The 17247-nt window shown below is 61.3% G+C and overlaps 1 protein-coding gene across 3 annotated transcripts in view; it reads left to right on the forward strand.

Moving 5' to 3' along the window:
* The window catches only part of DPP6 (dipeptidyl peptidase like 6), a 400214-nt gene that overhangs the window by 295991 nt on the left and 86976 nt on the right, over window positions 1-17247 (forward strand). For all 3 annotated transcript variants that reach the window (XM_054692782.1, XM_037516312.2, XM_037516322.2), the window contains exons 4-5: window positions 2788-2882; window positions 7631-7705. In XM_054692782.1, the coding sequence (XP_054548757.1) occupies window positions 2788-2882; window positions 7631-7705 (170 nt within the window). The remainder of the gene's footprint in view (window positions 1-2787; window positions 2883-7630; window positions 7706-17247) is intronic.

Genomic DNA, 17247 nt, shown 5'->3' on the forward strand with positions numbered 1-17247 from the left:
CAAAAGGTCCTCACTGTCTTTCTGTGGCCCCCTGAGAACGGCACGCAGCTGGCGCCAGGCGCTGTCCTGCTGGCGGGACCAGTGAGCGCGGCGGCTCTTCGAGAAAGGACCTAGAAACACTCGGGGTGGTGTGTGTTGTGGCTGCTCGTCTGCTTGGGTGACTCACACCCCACGTGCGAGAGACCGTTCGGAAATGGCCGCTCATTTTCCCACCCACTGTGCGTGGCGTGACCCCGTGCGGCCCCGCAGTGTTCGTCCCCCTGACAGCTGAGTGTGCGCGTGCCGCACGCCCATCTCTACTGGCACGAGGCAGCCCCCGACGTGGCTGCTGCCAACCATGCCGCAGTGGGCACGGGGTCGCGAGGCTTCACCCCTCGATGTGAGGATGAACCCCCAAGTTCATATAGTTTTATAAATTAATTTTAAAGAAAAGGGGTTTGGTGTTTTAGGAGAAGCTGCTGTATCTCTTTTGGGCCAACATTGCCTCCCTCTGGCGAATTCTGTGATCCAAAGCAGGAGAGAGGAACCCCAGAGCACTTGTTTTGAATGTCGGAGCCCCGGCTCCTTCAGACGGAAACACTCGCGTGAAAGCTGCGCGCCTGCCCTGAGGCCTCCAAGCACACTCCCTACATCAGTGTTGGGAGGTGCAGCCTGGCCCTCCCACCTCGGCGCCGCCCCCCGCCGGGCACTCCCCCCAGCCCTGCTCGCCGTCCGCGCTCCCCCCGAGTGTGTGTGCTGGAGAAAGGAAACTCTCTGTAGTAAAAGGTGTTGGGAAATTGGACAAGCCACACGCAGAGAAGGGAGCCAGGCCCCTGTCTCACACGACAGACACGAGATGGGATACTACTCGGGTGTCAAAAAGGTAAACTCTTGCCATTTGCGAAACAAGGATGCACCTGGCGGGGATGGCTCCGCGCGGCAGGCAGAGGAGGACAAAGGCTGGGCCGTGTCACGTAGACGTGGCCTCTAGGGAAGCCGAGCACATGGGCAGACAAATGCAAACCAATAACAAAACCTAGAAATCTGACTACGGGGGCTACCAAGGCGGGGTGGGGAGGAGAAGACAACAAGGGGGGAGCACGATGGACTGGGGTGGGGGCTTCGGGCGCCTGGTGGTGGGTGCGGGGCAGTGACGTAGAGCTGCAGGGCGGCCCCGGGCCGCGGAGTCACAGGCAGTGATATAAACCAGTGTTACCTCAACTTTTAAAAATTAAAAGAATAACAACTAAAAATAGGAAAATCATTATTATAAAAATTATTCAAAATGATGACATGAAAGCCAGGAAATCCGAAGGAGGAGGCGAGGGGAAAACAAGGATGGCCCAGCCCAGAAAAAGTCAGTGATGACATTAATTATGCACCTGAGGCGCTTACCACAGCAGCCCAGAGCGTGGGCCTTACTCATGTTTTAATGCGTTTTAAAGGCTGAATTCATGTGCAGAGTATCCTTGATTCACTGAGTTTAAATTAAAAATCAATAAAAGTAAGAGGCCCAGAATAACTTTACATATTTGAAAATTAAATGTTTTTAAATACTCATTGGACCAAGCAGACATTACAGGGAAAATTAGAAATAATTTGAACTGAATAATAATGTAGCTCAACATATCAAAATTTGTGAGATGTAGCGGACGCCATCCACAGAGGGAAATTTTTGGCTTCTGTAGCGTCATTAGCAAGATGGGAAATCAAGCTGGAGACTGAGCTCCACATCCACAGCTCGGGAAAGAGAACTTGGAGCCAGAGCAGGTGAAAAGGGGGACACACGAGAAAAGAACTTAATTCCGTGATAGCGGGCTCCACAGAGCACTGAGGTGATGGTACCGCTTGGACGGCGGGTGGGGAGCCGGGTCTGCACACGCTGATCGCAGAGGGGGTGTGAGATGCCCTGCCCTCCCCTCACAGCGGTTCAGAAAGACGGGCCTGTCTGTCCCTGGCTGCGTGCCAAGAACCCAGCCTTTTGTATTGTCTGTCATATCCGCACTATGTGTCCACACGCGAGAACACGTGCATGAACACACAAACGTGCACACGCGCACACACACACACACACACACACACGCTCGCACATGCACCTGCCCCATTCAGTGCTCGTGCTGACTTTCTAGGGGATATTTCAATCTGGGCTGATTTTACAAGGACCCCTGTCAGGTCCTGAGAACACAAGGTAGAGATTCAAAGACCTGGATGCCAGGAAAACTGCCGGAGCCTCGGGGCAGCAGAGAGGCTCGTGGACAAAAGGAGGACAACCTCGCAGACTGCAGGTGTGGGTACTGCAGGTGTACCCCTACACACTTCACCCCAAACGCTCAGGTCTCAGACACTGGCCTCTTCAGTACCATCTTCCACCCATTTTTGTAGCAATTTTCTTTCTCTTTTTTTTAAACAGGTACTTTTTTTTTAAAAGATTTATTTATTTATACAAGAACCGGGGTACAGGCCAGAGATGCGGGGGGTGAGAAGATTCACCAGAGACAGAGCAGGGAGCAGAACAGGCAGACTGATGAAATACACTGCCGAGGGGAGCAGCGGGAGACAGGAGAGGTCTGCCGCGCCCTGCGGGTCACTCCCCGGCCGGCCAGGGATCGAACTCGTGCTGCAGAGGCTGTGGACTGCTTCATAGTGTGGTGCTTAACCCCTTGTGCCACCAGGAAGGCCCTAAAGGACGCTTTTGACAAAGCAAAGGATATCTATTTTTCACAAGACAGTTCACTTCATCTAAGTGGCCGTCAAAGGCTTCACGAGTCCTTCACATCTCATGTCTCTGTTTTATTTCCTCTCTTGTAGATACAGAATTCATCTACAGAGAACAGAAAGGCAACGTGATCCTGCGGAATGTGGAGACCAATATTTCTACTGTGTTAATAGAAGGCAAAAAAATTGTAAGTACTCTCTCTAATGACCAGGATAATTTCAGTTTCCCTCCTGCAAGTCAATAAAGCAGAAAATGACTTTAGGTCTCAACTTTTAGAATAGCCAAGCAGAAGCAATAAACTTGTACTACTACAGGCTGAGCAACTGAAGATAATGTGAAATTGAAACCACACTAATTTAATAAGATGAAAGCAGTTTCTTTCAGTGTGCCGGAAATTTCTCTGCAGGTGCAGGAACAAGTGTTGCATATCATATATAATTGAAAGATAAAGTCCTCAGGCTTTACACATTACAGAACAATTGCAATAATGCAGAGAATACTTCAGGAGGACTTGCTCGATCTCGTGGAGGAAAAAAAAAGCTCTCGCCGCCACATGCCCAGGGAATATTAATTTAGGGGCTCCGGAACTTCCTCTGATGACATTCCCTGAAGTTTGTGCTTCCAGACAAGTTCGGAGTCGATGGGAAGGCACTGCTCTGCAATTTGGGGAAAAACCCATTTGCCCAAAGATTCAAATGACCTTGAGATTTGGCGTTCAAGTGCAGGGCAGGTTGTCTATGAAAGATACCGACGTTGTGGGCCAAAAATCAACCTGGAGGATTAACTCTTCTTTTCGGTGGGTTCGCTTTCATTATAGAAGGAATGAATTAAGGAGTTTGTCATTTTCTTGTCCAGGAAACTGGGGGAGCAAATGAGGAAATGAGGGATAATTCTATACAAAGAGCCAGACTTGAAACAAGCCCCCCGTGACGGTGCATGTCTGTGGTGTGCGTGGGTCAGAAGCCGGCGCGCTCCATCCTGGGGCACAGGCGGCCACACAGGAGTGGACCCTGCGTTTACAGAGGAGGGGCTGAGCCCGGCCAGATAGCCCAGCCCTCGGCACCTGGGGGGACAGGGGGGTTCCCAGACCCCTGCAGGGCCGTGCGCGCCCCCTGCTCCCCCCTCAGGAACACCTAACTTGCCATTTAAGTGCTTGTGATTTTGGGTGTAAAGACGCCTTTTTCTTCAAAGAACAAGTTTATTGCGGTTTAATCATAAACGTACTTGTTTCTCGTGCAGCCCGCTGGCCGGTGGGGTAGGGGTGGGGTCCCCTCCTGCGAGGAGAGACGAGGGAGCGGCGGAGCGTGAGCGGGTTTCGCGCCCCTCCGCTCCCGTCGGAGGCTGCGGCCGTCGTGTGTTTGAGGTTGTCTGGGGCGGTGACCGGGGCTCCAGGGAGCACCTGCTGTCAAGAAAGGGTCCTGGTTCCCGAGGGCGAGCCTGTTCCGTGGGTCGCGACCCTTGCTCGGAGCCGCCGCTTCCCGCTGCCTCAACCGCGTGGGGCAGGCGCTGTCCCTCGTGCCCCGGCCGCTCGGCTGGTCATGCCCAGCCGCGTGTGGATGCTCCTGAGCAGACGCCAACCAGGACGCGTCCCGGAGCCGCCGCGACTCGGGACCCTTCCGGGACCCCTGTCCCCCCTCCCGGCTCCCTCTTGCGGGACAGCGGGGTTCGGGGGCCCCTCAGGGCGGGCATCCTGCTCCACTGTCAGAGCCGTGCTGAGCGTGGCAGTGAGTTTGAGGCCCTGAGTTTGAGGGTCCCCTGCACCCTGGTGGGGTGGGGGAGCACGAGCTGCCCAGGACCCCAACCCGGAGCAGCAGCTCCTGCTCCCGCTGGGGTCCTCAGCTGTGTCCTCTCTGCCACCAGCCCGGGGCCCCCTCCTCACTGGACACCCAGAGGCTTTGAGCTGATTTCAGGGACTCGGGCCTCAGAGAAAAGGGCTGTGACGGGCGAGGCCAGCTGCAGTCTCAGGGCGGCCTGCCCGGTACCCCTGAGCTGGCAGGAGCGGGGGGAAGCTATGGCGCTGCTGATGGGAGGCCCCAGGGCCTTGGCCTTCGCCTCGGTCTCCCCCGCCAGCTTCGTGGCTCCCAGGCCTCAGGGAGCGCCCCGCCCGCGGTTGGCCCCCGCTGCCCCAGGCAGCTGCTCAGAGCCAGCTCCTCGGGAAGGACCCAGGGCAGGGCAGTGAGGGCCACGCCTTACGGCCGCGGGAGAGCTTCTGGGTCACCCTTGGGCTCCGGGCTGGCCTCTCCTCACACCTCCCAGAGGACAGCAGGACGGCCCGGCTCGCCCCGCTCTGCCCACGGGCACCCGCTGGGGCTCAGGCTCGGGCTCGGGCAGGGGCGTGAGGGTCCAAGCAGGAGATCTGGAGGCCACCCCAAGGGGGCAGGGCGGCTGGTAGGATCCCCCCAACATGGTTCTGAGCACCTTCCCTGCAGGAGTCGGGACTCCAGGGCTTCCCGGGGTGAGGCGAGGCCTGAAGCTGGTGGTTTCAGCCGGGGGTGATCCCTTGGATTTCTAAAAATAACGAAAATCACACCTAAGCATTCACTCACTGGCATGATACACTTGATGTCCCAGGAATTGCAGGGCATTGTATTTCACTCTCACTTTAGAAATAATTTAAATGTCAAGCTTAACATATTTTATTTTTCTGCTCCTATAAAACTCTTGTCAACAAATGAACAAATTATAGATGTAGTATTTTGTCACAGATTATAAGTTTCATAATTTTATAACAAATTATAAAAATTTCCGACATCTCTCTCTTCGCCTCTGAAAAACGAAACACTGACTGTATCTCGTGGCTCAAGCTGGGTCTTTAGAAGTTGGTGGTTCCTGAAAAATCTCGTGAATCTTTTTGCCACTGAGTACAAGATCGATTTCTTTCTCCCCCTGGTTGTCTTCTCTTCTCTTCTCTTCTCTTCTCTCTCTCTCTCTCACGCCCCCAACCCCCAGCAGCAGTGCATTCACACGGGCTCACCGCATGTAGCCGAGCTTCACTGCAGAGATTTCACGGGGCCGTCATGGAAGCTGAGCCACCGTCTCTCCGATCCCCAATCACCACTGAGCAGAACTCCCCCAAAGTGTTTAGCCCTTGCTGGGGATTTAGATATGCACGGTTGGAACAGTCTGTGGGGATCAGGTCTTTGGCGCCACGAGGCCCACACACAGGACTTTGGCTTGGCCTCCCCTGCAGGCGGCCCGACAGGCCAGCTCAGGACAACCCCCAGTAGCGGCCTGGGGCCTCCCGCCCTGTTTATTGCTGATGCCGGGACGCAGTGGGGAGGGTGACACGGCCACTCACAGCCGCATTTACGTCCTGGGGTTTGGAAAGCAACTCGGCCAGGCGTTCTAGATTAATAAAAATAATTGTGGATTTTGATTCAGTCCATGGACGTTTTCATAAGTAAATAACCAACAATATAATGCCGTCCTTGGAGGATCCAAAAGAGGCTAGTTTTTTTAAAACTAAATTACCAAGAAAATTTCTTAATAAGGAAGAATACAGTAAAAAATATAATTTAATAGCTTTTGTTGTCACTAACATAAGTACCTAAAAGAGGAAGTGGAGGAAATAGTCCATTGACTGTAAGAACAAAACCTGTAAAAAAAAAAAAAAAAAGGAAAGAAAGAAAAGAAAAACAAGCCATAAGCCTGAGACCAGCAGAAGACTTAGAACGAAGCAAGCTATAAAATCTTGATGAATATTTGAAAGAAATTAAAGATAGAATTTTAGAGAAGGGGACAATATTGAAAAGGTTAATTCTCTAACTAGTACAATTCCACTTAGGCATTTTGGAAAAGCTTAACTGCCACACGCCTGATGAACTGGCGTCACTGTCATAAGGAAGAGAGGCCGGAACGTGGCCGCAGAATCCCACACCCCCTCGCGCCTGCTGCTGTCCTCTCTGAGCTCGCGCCCGTGCCCCACGTTTTGCACTTTTTGTTGGTGACTTTGCTGTTTCAGACCCCGCCGAGCGTCGTGCTGAGCTTGTCTAGTGTTAGTGCCGAGAAGACCCCGTGCTCGGGGTGCAGCCTGCTGAGGGGGTGTTCAAGGGGACCCAGCCAACGGCACATAGTCCTCAGGGCCTTGAGATATGACGGCGGGTCAGCAAGGATGCGTCCATCGACTGGCAAGAGCGTGGTGACCAGAGACTCGCAGGCCCCGCGCCCTGAGCCCCGGAGCAGGATGGCCCAGCACCTGCTCCTTCTAGAACACCAGCAGCTCCCCCAGGGGCTACGGACGGTAGACCGTTAAGCGGACCCGCGCTGTGGAGTACACAAGCTCCCAGGGCCCGGTCCAGTGAAAACGGCTACTTTGGGGTCATTTCCCCGAGTCAGGCTGCAAGACAAGACGAGCTCAGGGACGAGGGAGGCTGAGCTGCGTCTGCACAAGCTGTGCGCCACCTGGCCCCGGGGAGGGCCGTCGGGGCCCAGCGGAGCGGGGGCATTTGACGGGGGCCGGCCCGTGGGTGGCGGCATCGGGGCCAGGTGACCTGCGCGGCGGGAAGAATCTGAGCAGAAACCGTCGTTCAGCCACTGCCTGCGGCCTCGGGGGCGAGAAGCAGGAAGAAGCCGGCGAGAACAGCGCAGGGAGGGCGGGTCTGCTCTGCTCACAAGCTGCCTGGTGTCGGCGCTCACGGACAGAGCGAGCCAGTTTGTTTAAGCGGAGACATTGGGAGAAAGTTGCTCTTATGTTTAATTCCGTTGATTTGCTTCCGTGGATGATCAGTAAGTACCCATGACCTTTGAAAAAATGTGAAAAAACATCAATTCCCTGAGTATTGCTCGGTGGGCGCCAAGAGCGAGGCGGCCGCTTGAACCGACGGGGCCGGTCCCGGACACTGACTTTGTCCCCCGCCTCACGGCGCGCGGCTTCTCTGCTGCGTCCGAGCCGCGCCCCCTGAGGTCCTGAAGAGGCTCCGTTTGCTTTTCTTTCAGGAGTCGCTGCGGGCGCTCCGGTACGACGTCTCCCCGGACAGAGAGTACGCGCTGTTCTCCTACAACGTGGAGCCCGTGAGTACCGCGCGCGCCCTGCCACGCTTCCCGTGGCCTGCGTTCCCTCGCGCCTGCCTTCCCGGGGCCCTCGCGTGGGGACGCGCTGGCGGCGCCTCTCCGGCCACCCTGCCCGCGGGAGGGACTCGGCGCGAGGCTCCGGGAACAAGAGCTGCTCCCCCGGGGCCGCCTCGCCGGGCTGTCGTGGGGAGGCCGTCCGTCTGTAAAGACTCAGTCCGCCCTCCCTGCCATTCATTTTCTGGCCCTTCTCTCCGCCTCATCATAAATTTTATCCTGAGAACGAAGCCGCAGCCAGGCCTGCTCCGTCCGCGCTGACGTAACGCGGGGTGTCGCCTGCCTCGCTCCGGCCGAGGGGCCGTGCCCATGACGTCATTCTCTCTGTCATGGCCTCGGGCGGAGCCCGCCTAGGATGCCAGCAGAGATTTCCCTGAAGTCGCAGCCCGGGCGCCCCTGGCAGGCTCAGCCTGGGGCTTTCTCTCTTCCTTCTAAATGGCTCACTTCAAATTTCATGTCGGCGATTTAATTTTCAGTGAGCTTGAAGGTGACATTTGCCGTGTGCGTGAAGCAGGTGTGTGGCTTAGACGAGCCGAGCCGTGTGATCTGGGAGCGGACGTTTGTGGCCCTGGGCTCGCTGGCAAATAAACCGTGGAATTCCACGCCCTTCCCGTTCGGCTGAGCCGCTCCGGGCGTCTCCTGGATAAGAGCAAACCTCAGCAGACAGCCGAGGAAGCACCACAGCGGTGGGGTCAAAGGTTGAGTCCCAGCTGCTCCGGCACAGCTCACTCCCTCTGAGTGAGGAGAGCAGGCGGTTTCAGGGCTCTGCGTAGAGAATCTGGAGATAACAGGAGCACCCCACCGAGCGAGGGAGCATCCGGCCATGGGAGGGAGCACCCCGCTGTGGGAGGGAGCACCCCACCGTGGCAGGGAGCACCCCTCCGTGGGAGGGAGCACTTTGTCTGGTGATGAGATTCCTGCTCCCAGGAGCCTTCTAAACAGCGTCACATTGTTCTCCGGATGTCACAGAAGCATCTCACGAGGCTCATTTGGAAAAGGCCGTCTCCTCTGGGATTCTGGGTCCCCTGCTAGAAGAATTCCCCGCTGTCGGCCTCCTCCTTCCCAGAGCCCCTTCTGGCAGAGCGCCCTGGGACGCCGCTGTGCCCATAGCTGTTGGTGGGAAGACAGCACCAAGTCTGAGGCTCGCATGGGGGACGCTGCTGATGAGCGGAGTCTTGAGGTCAGGCCCCTCCTGCTGCAGCACCTACTGGGACTAGGGCGAGCTCCATCCATCTTCCAGAGGAGGGAGGCGCTGGCCACGCAGCCACATTCAAATAAGGGGTCTGCGCGCTCAGAACAGGCCGCCACGTGGAAGCCCCGACTTGAGTCAGAGGCCCTCCTAGTCGTCAGGCCCGGGCGCCGGCCCCCAGGTGCCCTACAGAAGAGCCAGAGCCGGCCTTGCTGCTCTGCTGAGTGCCAGCCCCACCCTCCCCCGTGCAGCCCAGGCGGCCCTGCGGATGCATCCAGGGCCAGGGGACAGGCACTGACCTCTGGGCAGGGATGGAGGGCAGGGGTGGGGTGGAAGGTGTCCCTGCGGACTGGGCGGCAAGAGGATGCGTGAACAAGAGCAGACAGGCAGAGCCTGCAGACAGCTAGGCCCCGTCCTGAGACAGCGAGGCTTGCAGGAGAGCATGTGGCTGTGGACAGAGCCCCCTCTTCCCTGGTGCCCCCTCTTCCCTGGTGCCCCCTCTTCCCTGGCGCGCGGGCAGAGCCGGCCCCGTTCCTTGCAGCGCACGTCCCGCTCGCCCTTGAGCACAGGCGACTGGTCAGAGGCATCCAGAAACCTGAAGCGTGTCCACTCGTGGTGAATTTCTCCTCCTCGCCTTTCTGCGTGGGGGTGGGAGTAGCTCATTTTGCACCCAAGGGGCCACGGGCTGCAGAATTCATGGAAAGCTTGAAAAAGGCTCAGCTGTGGTGAGCCCCGGCCGGGTGTCTGCGGCGGCGTCAGGGGAGTCCAGACTCGCCTCGCGGCTGGCGGGGAGCGACCCGTCTGGCTCCATCGATGGGTTAATTTTTAAAAATCACTTGAGATTTGTAAACATGAGGAATTGGCTTTAAAGTATCGAACCCGTGTCCGTGGCGAATTACAGTCCTGCTGCTGGCCTGTGGCACTGAGCGCCGGGCCGCGTGTTTCTGGGGGTGACCGCCGTCCCTTCTCCGCTGCGCTGCCCGGCTCTGCCCAGGGGCTCCCAGACGTGTGCCTTGGCCCTGAGGTGGAGCTGGAGTGGCCATTTCTGGGCCCCCCTCTGGGAGCAGCGGGTCCCAGTGGGGCTTGTGGGCCACCCACACGTTTGCACGAGCCGCGGTCATGTCAGCGTGGGAGGCGGGGTCAGCGCCCCAGCTGCAGCTGCCCACACCCACACTGCAGAGCCATCTCACCAGCCAGAGGCCCCCGCAGCTGCCTGGCAGGAGGGCGGGGGACACTCGCCTTCCCGGAATTCCTGCCTCTTCTCCTGTAGACCCCCAAGAGCCCCCGGGACGGAGCTGTCCCAGGCCTTGACTGTAACTCAGTCTGGAGCCTCGTATCCACCCACCCTTCCTTGGGCAGCAGGATCTGTAAAGAAACAGCTCACTCGCTCTGCCAGCCCCTGGCACCTGCCTCGGCCGCATGGCCCGAGACTCTCTATTCGAGCTCTAAGGCCTTGTCATCGGGTCACGAACGTGTGCAGAGCGCAGCGAGGGCCGTGCCGGGCTCCGAGGCTCACGAGGATCAGCAGGGGTGGCGGTTCTCAGGGGACCGTGGACAGGCCACCGCGGCCTCCCTGGGGTAACACACGTCGAGAACTCAGGGCCTGGAAACGGGTGCGACCTCCCGGCCAAGTCGCTCTCGCGGCCAAGGGCGAAGCTGGGCTTGCGCGGGCCAAAGCCTCCAGCGTGAGGCTGGCGTCACCTCGTGTCCAGTCTCCTGGGTCCCCAGAATGTCCCCAGGGGCCCAGGAGCCACTGCCACCCCCTCAACCGTCTCCGTATAGCGTCAGAAACCAGGATTTGGGGGGGTCACTTCCCTGGGCCCCCAGTGCATTTCTGCCAGCAGGCAGGGGCAGGTGCCCACCTGGTCTGCACCCTGGGGTTGCGGGGTCACAGGGAGGCGACCCAGGCCCCAGCCTCGCCCTCCTCAGCCGCCCCCCTGCCGCCCCCCTGAACAAGCAGAAGCACAGAGGTCGTCCAGGCAGCACCCAGCAGCCCCCTCGCCACCTCTGCCCGCCACGGGGTAAAGCATCTCCTTGGCTCGGGGCGCGCTGCGGGCGAGGCTGGGGTGAGCGCCATGCGGCGGTTCCAGCAGAAACCCCTGAGAGGAGAGGGCCATGCGCTGCGCAGCCGTGCCCGAGCAGGGCGCTGTGTCCCACCGGACACGCACTTCTGTGGGCAGGACCACGGGGCGGAGGCGAGCTCAGGAAGTTCTTGTGATGGTCCAATTGTCTGGTCCACTGGGTTTCTGGGGCAGGATGTCCTGCTCCCCCAGAGCAGAGCCGGGAGAGGAGCCGAGAGCAGAGGGAGAGGCGGCCCCACCTCCCTGTCCCTCTCAGCCTTGCTCCCGCCCCTCCCTCCTCCCATGACTCCCTCCTCCCCCCTCCTCCCCTGTGGGAGGGAGCACCCCGCTATGGAAGGGAGCGCCCCACTGTGGGAGGGAGCACCCCGCTATGGAAGGGAGCGCCCCACTGTGGGAGGGAGCACCCCGCTATGGAAGGGAGTGCCCCACTGTGGGAGGGAGCACCCCGCCATGGGAGGGAGCACGGCCATCTTGTCTTGAATAAACTCCAAAGGCCTGGCCTGGGGGCTGAGTTCTGGGTTTGCGATGTCAGGCCAGCCCTGTGTGCTCTGGTCCCACCGCATACGCGGGGCGTCGCTGAGGACCCGGGGCCCCGACTCCCACATCTGTGCGCCCTGCTGGCACAGGGCGTTCCGGGTAATGCTGCAGATGGCGGTCGGGGTGCAAGGAAAGGCAGAGACGTGGGCGCCTGTTCCTCGGGAGCCGCCTGCACACTCTCGCTCCACCGCACACCACTCGCAACAGCACCCGCCCTCGTTACTCCCCGGGCCCCAGCACCCCAGCCAAGGCCAGGCTGCCCCACCGGGCTCCGGGGAACTGGACACGTGGACGTGTCCTTCTGTTTACACGGGGGTTTACAGTCAGGCGCCAGGAGGAGAAGCGGCAGCTGACATCGTGTTCCCTGAATCCCCCCCAGCCCCCAGGCCTGCTCCTTACTTTGAAGCCGCGCCGGTGTAGACGTGGCCTCGCAGGGTTGGCTGGTCCCTGCTCCGGGCTGCCCCGCCCACCCAGCTCCCACCTGGGCCCCTGTGGGGACGCACTGGTGGCCCTGGCACGGGAGGGGGCTGGGGCAGTGCCCCCGGGCAGTGCCAGTGTGGGCAGGAAAGTGAGTGTGGATTTAAGGGACTCTGCCAAGCTACACCGTCCGTGCAGCCGGGAGCCCCACGCGCGTGCTCGGGGAGGAAGGGATGGGTACCCACGCTCGCCCCGGTGCGTCCGCCGCAAGGGCAGGTCGGCGCAAGAGCATGCCAAAGCATTCTTTGAAAAGTTTTCGTTTTCAAGACAATGAATTCGGGGCAAAGTTCCTGAGCTGAGAGAGCCAAGAGCCCCAGCACATGCTGACCACGAGCTCGGGCTCGGAGCGGGACCACAGGGGCTCGGCTAGGCGTGCCGCAGGGAGCGGGCGTGGGGACTGCGGTCACCTCCCCCAGGAGGACCGCCAAGGCAGGGCGGGGGCCAGGCTGTGGGGGGCAGGACCTGCCCTGCCGTCAGGGAGGAGACGCCCGGCTCCCTCGCCTCGCGCTGCAGAGACGGAGCAGCTGGAAACCTGGAAACTGCCTGGTGTTGGCTGCTGGACACCCACTGCGGGCCGCGGTTGGGGCCCTTGGCGTGCGCTGCGGGTGGACGCGCCACACAGCAGCAGGTGGACTTGTCCGTGGGGCGTGAGACGGTGGAAGGGGCGGCTGGGACCAGGGCTGGGATGTTTTTAACACGGGTGATCTGAATTGCATGCGGCGAGGGAGAGGTGAGCTGAAGGCGGATGTCCGTGTCGCGGAGCTGGGGAGGCTCAGCGGAATCAGAAGGGAGCGGGGCGCAGCCCACAGAGCTCGCGCGGGAAGCACCCCGGGAGGGACGCCGGGCGGGGAGGGCCTCGGGGTGAGGAGCGGGCGGTGGCTTCCAGGGCAGCTGCAGAATGAGCCGAGCCCGGCGGGAGGAGTGGCTGATCCGGAGCAGGAGGACGCGGCAGGAATGTGGCCAAAACGTAGGTTTTCAGCTCGGTTAGCGAGTAGCTGGGGGAGCCCAGGCCAGACAGAGCGCATCAGAGGGGAGCCGGGCGTGGGGGGCTGTCGGGCTTGCTCTGGGTGACACTGAGGTTTCGGTAACTTGAGGCGGAGGGACGCGGAGTCCGGGAGGCTGGCTGGGGTCCCAGCCGAGGGCTGGCCTGGGGCGCTGCCTGCGTCTCGGGGATGCCTTCACCAGGGAAGACGCCGTGGCGTGAGCTCGCGGGAGTGTCCTGGCGGGGCGGGGTGGGGTCCAGAGCGTGACGCCCGGGCATGAGGGCGGGGGCGGGAGGTGAGGCCGCCGCTGAGGGCGACCACGCACCACCCCGTCCTGACTGCTTATTCGTTCCCAGGTATGAACCCCCAGGACCAGCTCTCTCGCCATGTATTAGGGTGCATTTTGCTGAGTTTGCTTCCCCCCCGCGCGGGGTGTTTGGGGCAGCGAGTTCTCCCGCGGCCGTTTCCTAAGACACGTGTGTGTGATGGTGTCCGACGAGACCGCGGCACGTGCGCGTGAACTTCTGAAAATGCCTCAGAAAAACAGCTCGACGCGTCCTTGCTGGGCCTCGCGCGTTGTGCTTTCCCCGCGACCGCAGAGCTCGGACGCTGCGCCAGCGCGCCGGGACCGAAGGCCTGCCTGTCCCCCGGGCGGCCTGCCCTGCCGCGCGGCCTCTCGGTGTCTGCAGACAAGACCTTGCAGCGGGAACCTCGCCCCGGGCTCTTCAAAGTCTGTTTCTTCGGGCCTGTGGCTCTTTCGGCTCTGCGTTGAGAGGGGTCTGGGCAGGAATGATCTGCCTGCTTCACCCCGAGGCGGTGAGAAACCGTTTCCTCTTGCTCGCGCGGCCCAGGGCGGCCCTGGCGTCGTAGAGGCTCCTCCCTGGCCGGTCCGCTCTGCCCCTGGCGCTCACACACCCCGGCAGGCCCAGCGCCTCGGACCCTCCACGTCTGGCTCCCGGTCTGCTGGGCTCCCCAGCGAGCTGTTCTGTTCTCCAGGCGTGATGACACCCCCGCGCACAGGCACCCGCCCCGAGTGTGTCACCTGCCAGCAGCCGCAGACTGGGGCCGCTGTCCTCCCGTCCACCTCTGCTCGCTGCTGCCCTCACGCGGCCCCTTCAGCTTGGTCTTGCTCTTCCTCCTCGGCTCCGCTCAGAAGACACCCACACAGGCCCCCGGAGGGCTGTGTGTGAAGAGGCGGACAGGGGAGCCTGCTGTCGTGTGGGGTGACCCATCCAGGCAACGGATTGAAGTCGCCGTTTCCAGGTGGACTCAGGAAACAGGATTTCATCCCAGCAAAGACCAAGTCGCCATCCCCAGCGAGAGCCGCTGCCCAGCTCCCAGCGGTCAACTGGCTCGCGTCACTGGGAGTAAGAGACACACACCCTCGGCTGAAGCAATTCCCGGGGCGGTGATTAGAGGGTGGCAAGCTCAGGCCGGGTCCTGCTTGGGGGTGACTTACGCTCCCGGCCTAAAAACAGATGATCGCACCTACCTGGGGAGACGGAGCGGCCCCTCGCGCGAAGGGGCGGCACCCAGCCCCCCACCTGCCCACCTCCACCAGCCTCCCCGCTTCACCCGCCACCGCCAGCGCTGCAGGGGCTCCCACTGCACCCCAAGGGCTTCTCCAAAGTGCAGAGGGGTGCGTGTCCCCCGGCCTCTCACCTCTGCTGCCCTGACTGCTTTGATGAAGAACCGTCTGTGTCTGGGAAGCTGCTGGAAGTTGTAGGGAGGAGCCCAGTCACTCCGAGGACGTCTCTGCCTGTGATTTAAAGGTAGTTCTCGCTTTCCTCTGGATTGAACCTGGATATATTATTTGCCTGTTGCTGGGTTTACGAAAACTGCCCGATGTACAGTGAGGACGGCCGATGCCGACTGCCTCCCGCTGCCCGTGGGCCGGGGCTGGGCCCGCTGTGCCCAGTGGCCGTGACCTCTCCGGAGCTGCCATCCCGTGGGGCTGGGCGGAGCATCAGAGGCCAGGCGGGCGATGAGGACTGTCCTTCCTGGCTGTTGCTAAGAGCCCATGGTGCCCACCTGGCAGTCGTCAAGCTGGTGGGGGGAGCCTTGGCCCCACCTCCCGGGCCCTCCCAGCGAGCCTGAGCACCCGCAGGACGCAGGACCCGGCAGCCCTCGCCCGGACCCGCGGGCTGAAGCGCACGGGAAGGAAGCCCCTTCCCAGCCCTGCGGCCGGAAGCCCAGCGCAGCCAGCCCCAGCCCCAGCGAGTCAGGCTTCTCCACCCCGACCCGCCTCTGCCCGCCCAGCTCTCCCCCTCAGCCTCGCTGGGCCAGTTTCCTGTCTTAGCAACGGGGTTCGGTCTGCCTGAGCTACTGTGGAGCGTAAAGTGGGGGACAGCACAAAGATGTCTCTGGGGAAGAGCTCGGAACCCCCATAGCAGGCACGAGATGTGGAGCGAGGGCCCAGCCAGCTCCTGCCCCGCCCGAGGAAGGCCTTCCGGCCGCGGCACCCCACAGCCCGGGTGTCCACGGCCCAGGTGTCCACAGCCCGGGTGTCCACAGCCCGGGTGTCCACAGCCCGGGTGTCCACAGATGGCCTCCCACAGGGACCACTCGGGTGGAGCTCGGCTGGGCCCAGCCCTCCGCGGGCGCCACTTCACGAGTACTGGAGACACCCACATCGGCTCCCTGCTGGGTGGCCTTGCAGCTTCATGAAGTTCTCCCTCGTGATTTGTTCCTCGGCGGCTATGTCTCCAAACAAAGGCAGTATTTGGATTACGTCCCCCCTCGGGTGCCAACTCCCTGCCCTGCCACGGCCGCGCTGGCCCAGACTTGGGGTTAAGGACTCGTCGGGCCCCTGGGAGCGCAGGGGGGCTGGGGCATGAGCGCCGTTGCTTGTTTCTGCATCTGGGTGCTTTTTCTCCAGAAAACTGCACACGCAGTTCCAACAAGTCCCCACGAGGGCCCAGGCGGGCGGGGGGCAGCGCACTCAAGCAGAGTCCGCTGTTTCGTCCTGCCGCTCGCGTCCAGCGCACGCCCCGGTGCGCCTGCTGCAGGGCCAAGGGCTGTCTCCGTGGCTGCACGCGCTCGCCCCGTGTCTCTGCACAGTCTCACGTCTTGGTGTTGGCTGCAGAGAAAGTCTCGATGGTAGACGAAGAGTCTGTTAGATCCTCTAAGGACACGAGCCCAGGACACAGCCCACAAGAGACGGCGGTGCTGACCCGTCCCGCAGGACTCGGGCCCCGGCTCACGTCGGAAGGAAGAGCGTGTCGGTGACGTTGGAATGTCATCGGTCTCGACGGAGGGGCTGCCATCCTCGGCTGGCCTGGCCCAGCCAGTAGCTGCTGCTGGAGGAGCCCTGCAGAGCTGGACAGTGCCCAGCAGACGTGCCCAGCTGGTGCCCAGGGTCCTCTGTCATCAGGGAGCCATGGAGCCCGACTTCCCTGCAGGTGGCAGCACAGGAGCCCTTCCGCCCACAGACTGTGCCCGAAGCTTTGCCCTCTTGCTGCTCCCCCAGGAAGTGGGGGGGGGGTCACACCAGTCACTGGGCACTGACTCGCCAGGGTGCTGACCCTCAGGAGAGTCTCAGGCAGAGGTGGTGGTCGGGGTGGAACGTGGGTCTCCGGCAACCCTACAGAGAAATCCTTTACCGCAGCCCCCTGCGTGGGTTAGAAACCCCAGTGCGCCGCGAGGCAGGCTTCCTAGCCAGGGCAGCTGGGCAGCCCTCGTGTCACGTGACAGGCAGAGGGCACCCCTCTTGCTTCTGTGGCCTGATGTGCACCCCGGCACTACTAGGAAGGGGGCGTGGAGGAGCCATGTGGAGGAGAGACATACGGAGACTTTGGCAGAGACACCTGGGTGGGGGACGTGGGTGGGGGATGTGTAGGGGACGTGGGTGGGGGACATGGTGGGGGATGTGGGTGGGGGACGTGGGTGGGGGGCATGGGTGGGGGACATGGGTGCGGGATGTGGGTGGGGGACGTGGGTGGGGGGAAGGGGTGGGGGTGGGGGTGGGGGGCGTGGGTGGGGGATGTGGTGGGGGATGTGGGTGGGGGATGTGGTGGGGGATGTGGGTGCAGGATGTGGGTGGGGACGTGGGTGGGGGACGTGGGTGGGGGATGTGGTGGGGGACGTGGGTGCAGGATGTGGGTGGGGGACGTGGGTGGGGGACGTGGGTGGGGGATGTGGTGGGTGATGTGGGTGGGGGGCGTGGGTGGGGGACGTGGTGGGGGACGTGGTGGGGGACGTGGTGGGGGACGTGGTGCGGGA

The sequence above is a fragment of the Talpa occidentalis genome, unplaced genomic scaffold (genome assembly GCF_014898055.3).
Source record: "Talpa occidentalis isolate TD23 unplaced genomic scaffold, MPIMG_talOcc4v2.1, whole genome shotgun sequence".
NCBI lineage: Eukaryota > Metazoa > Chordata > Mammalia > Eulipotyphla > Talpidae > Talpa > Talpa occidentalis.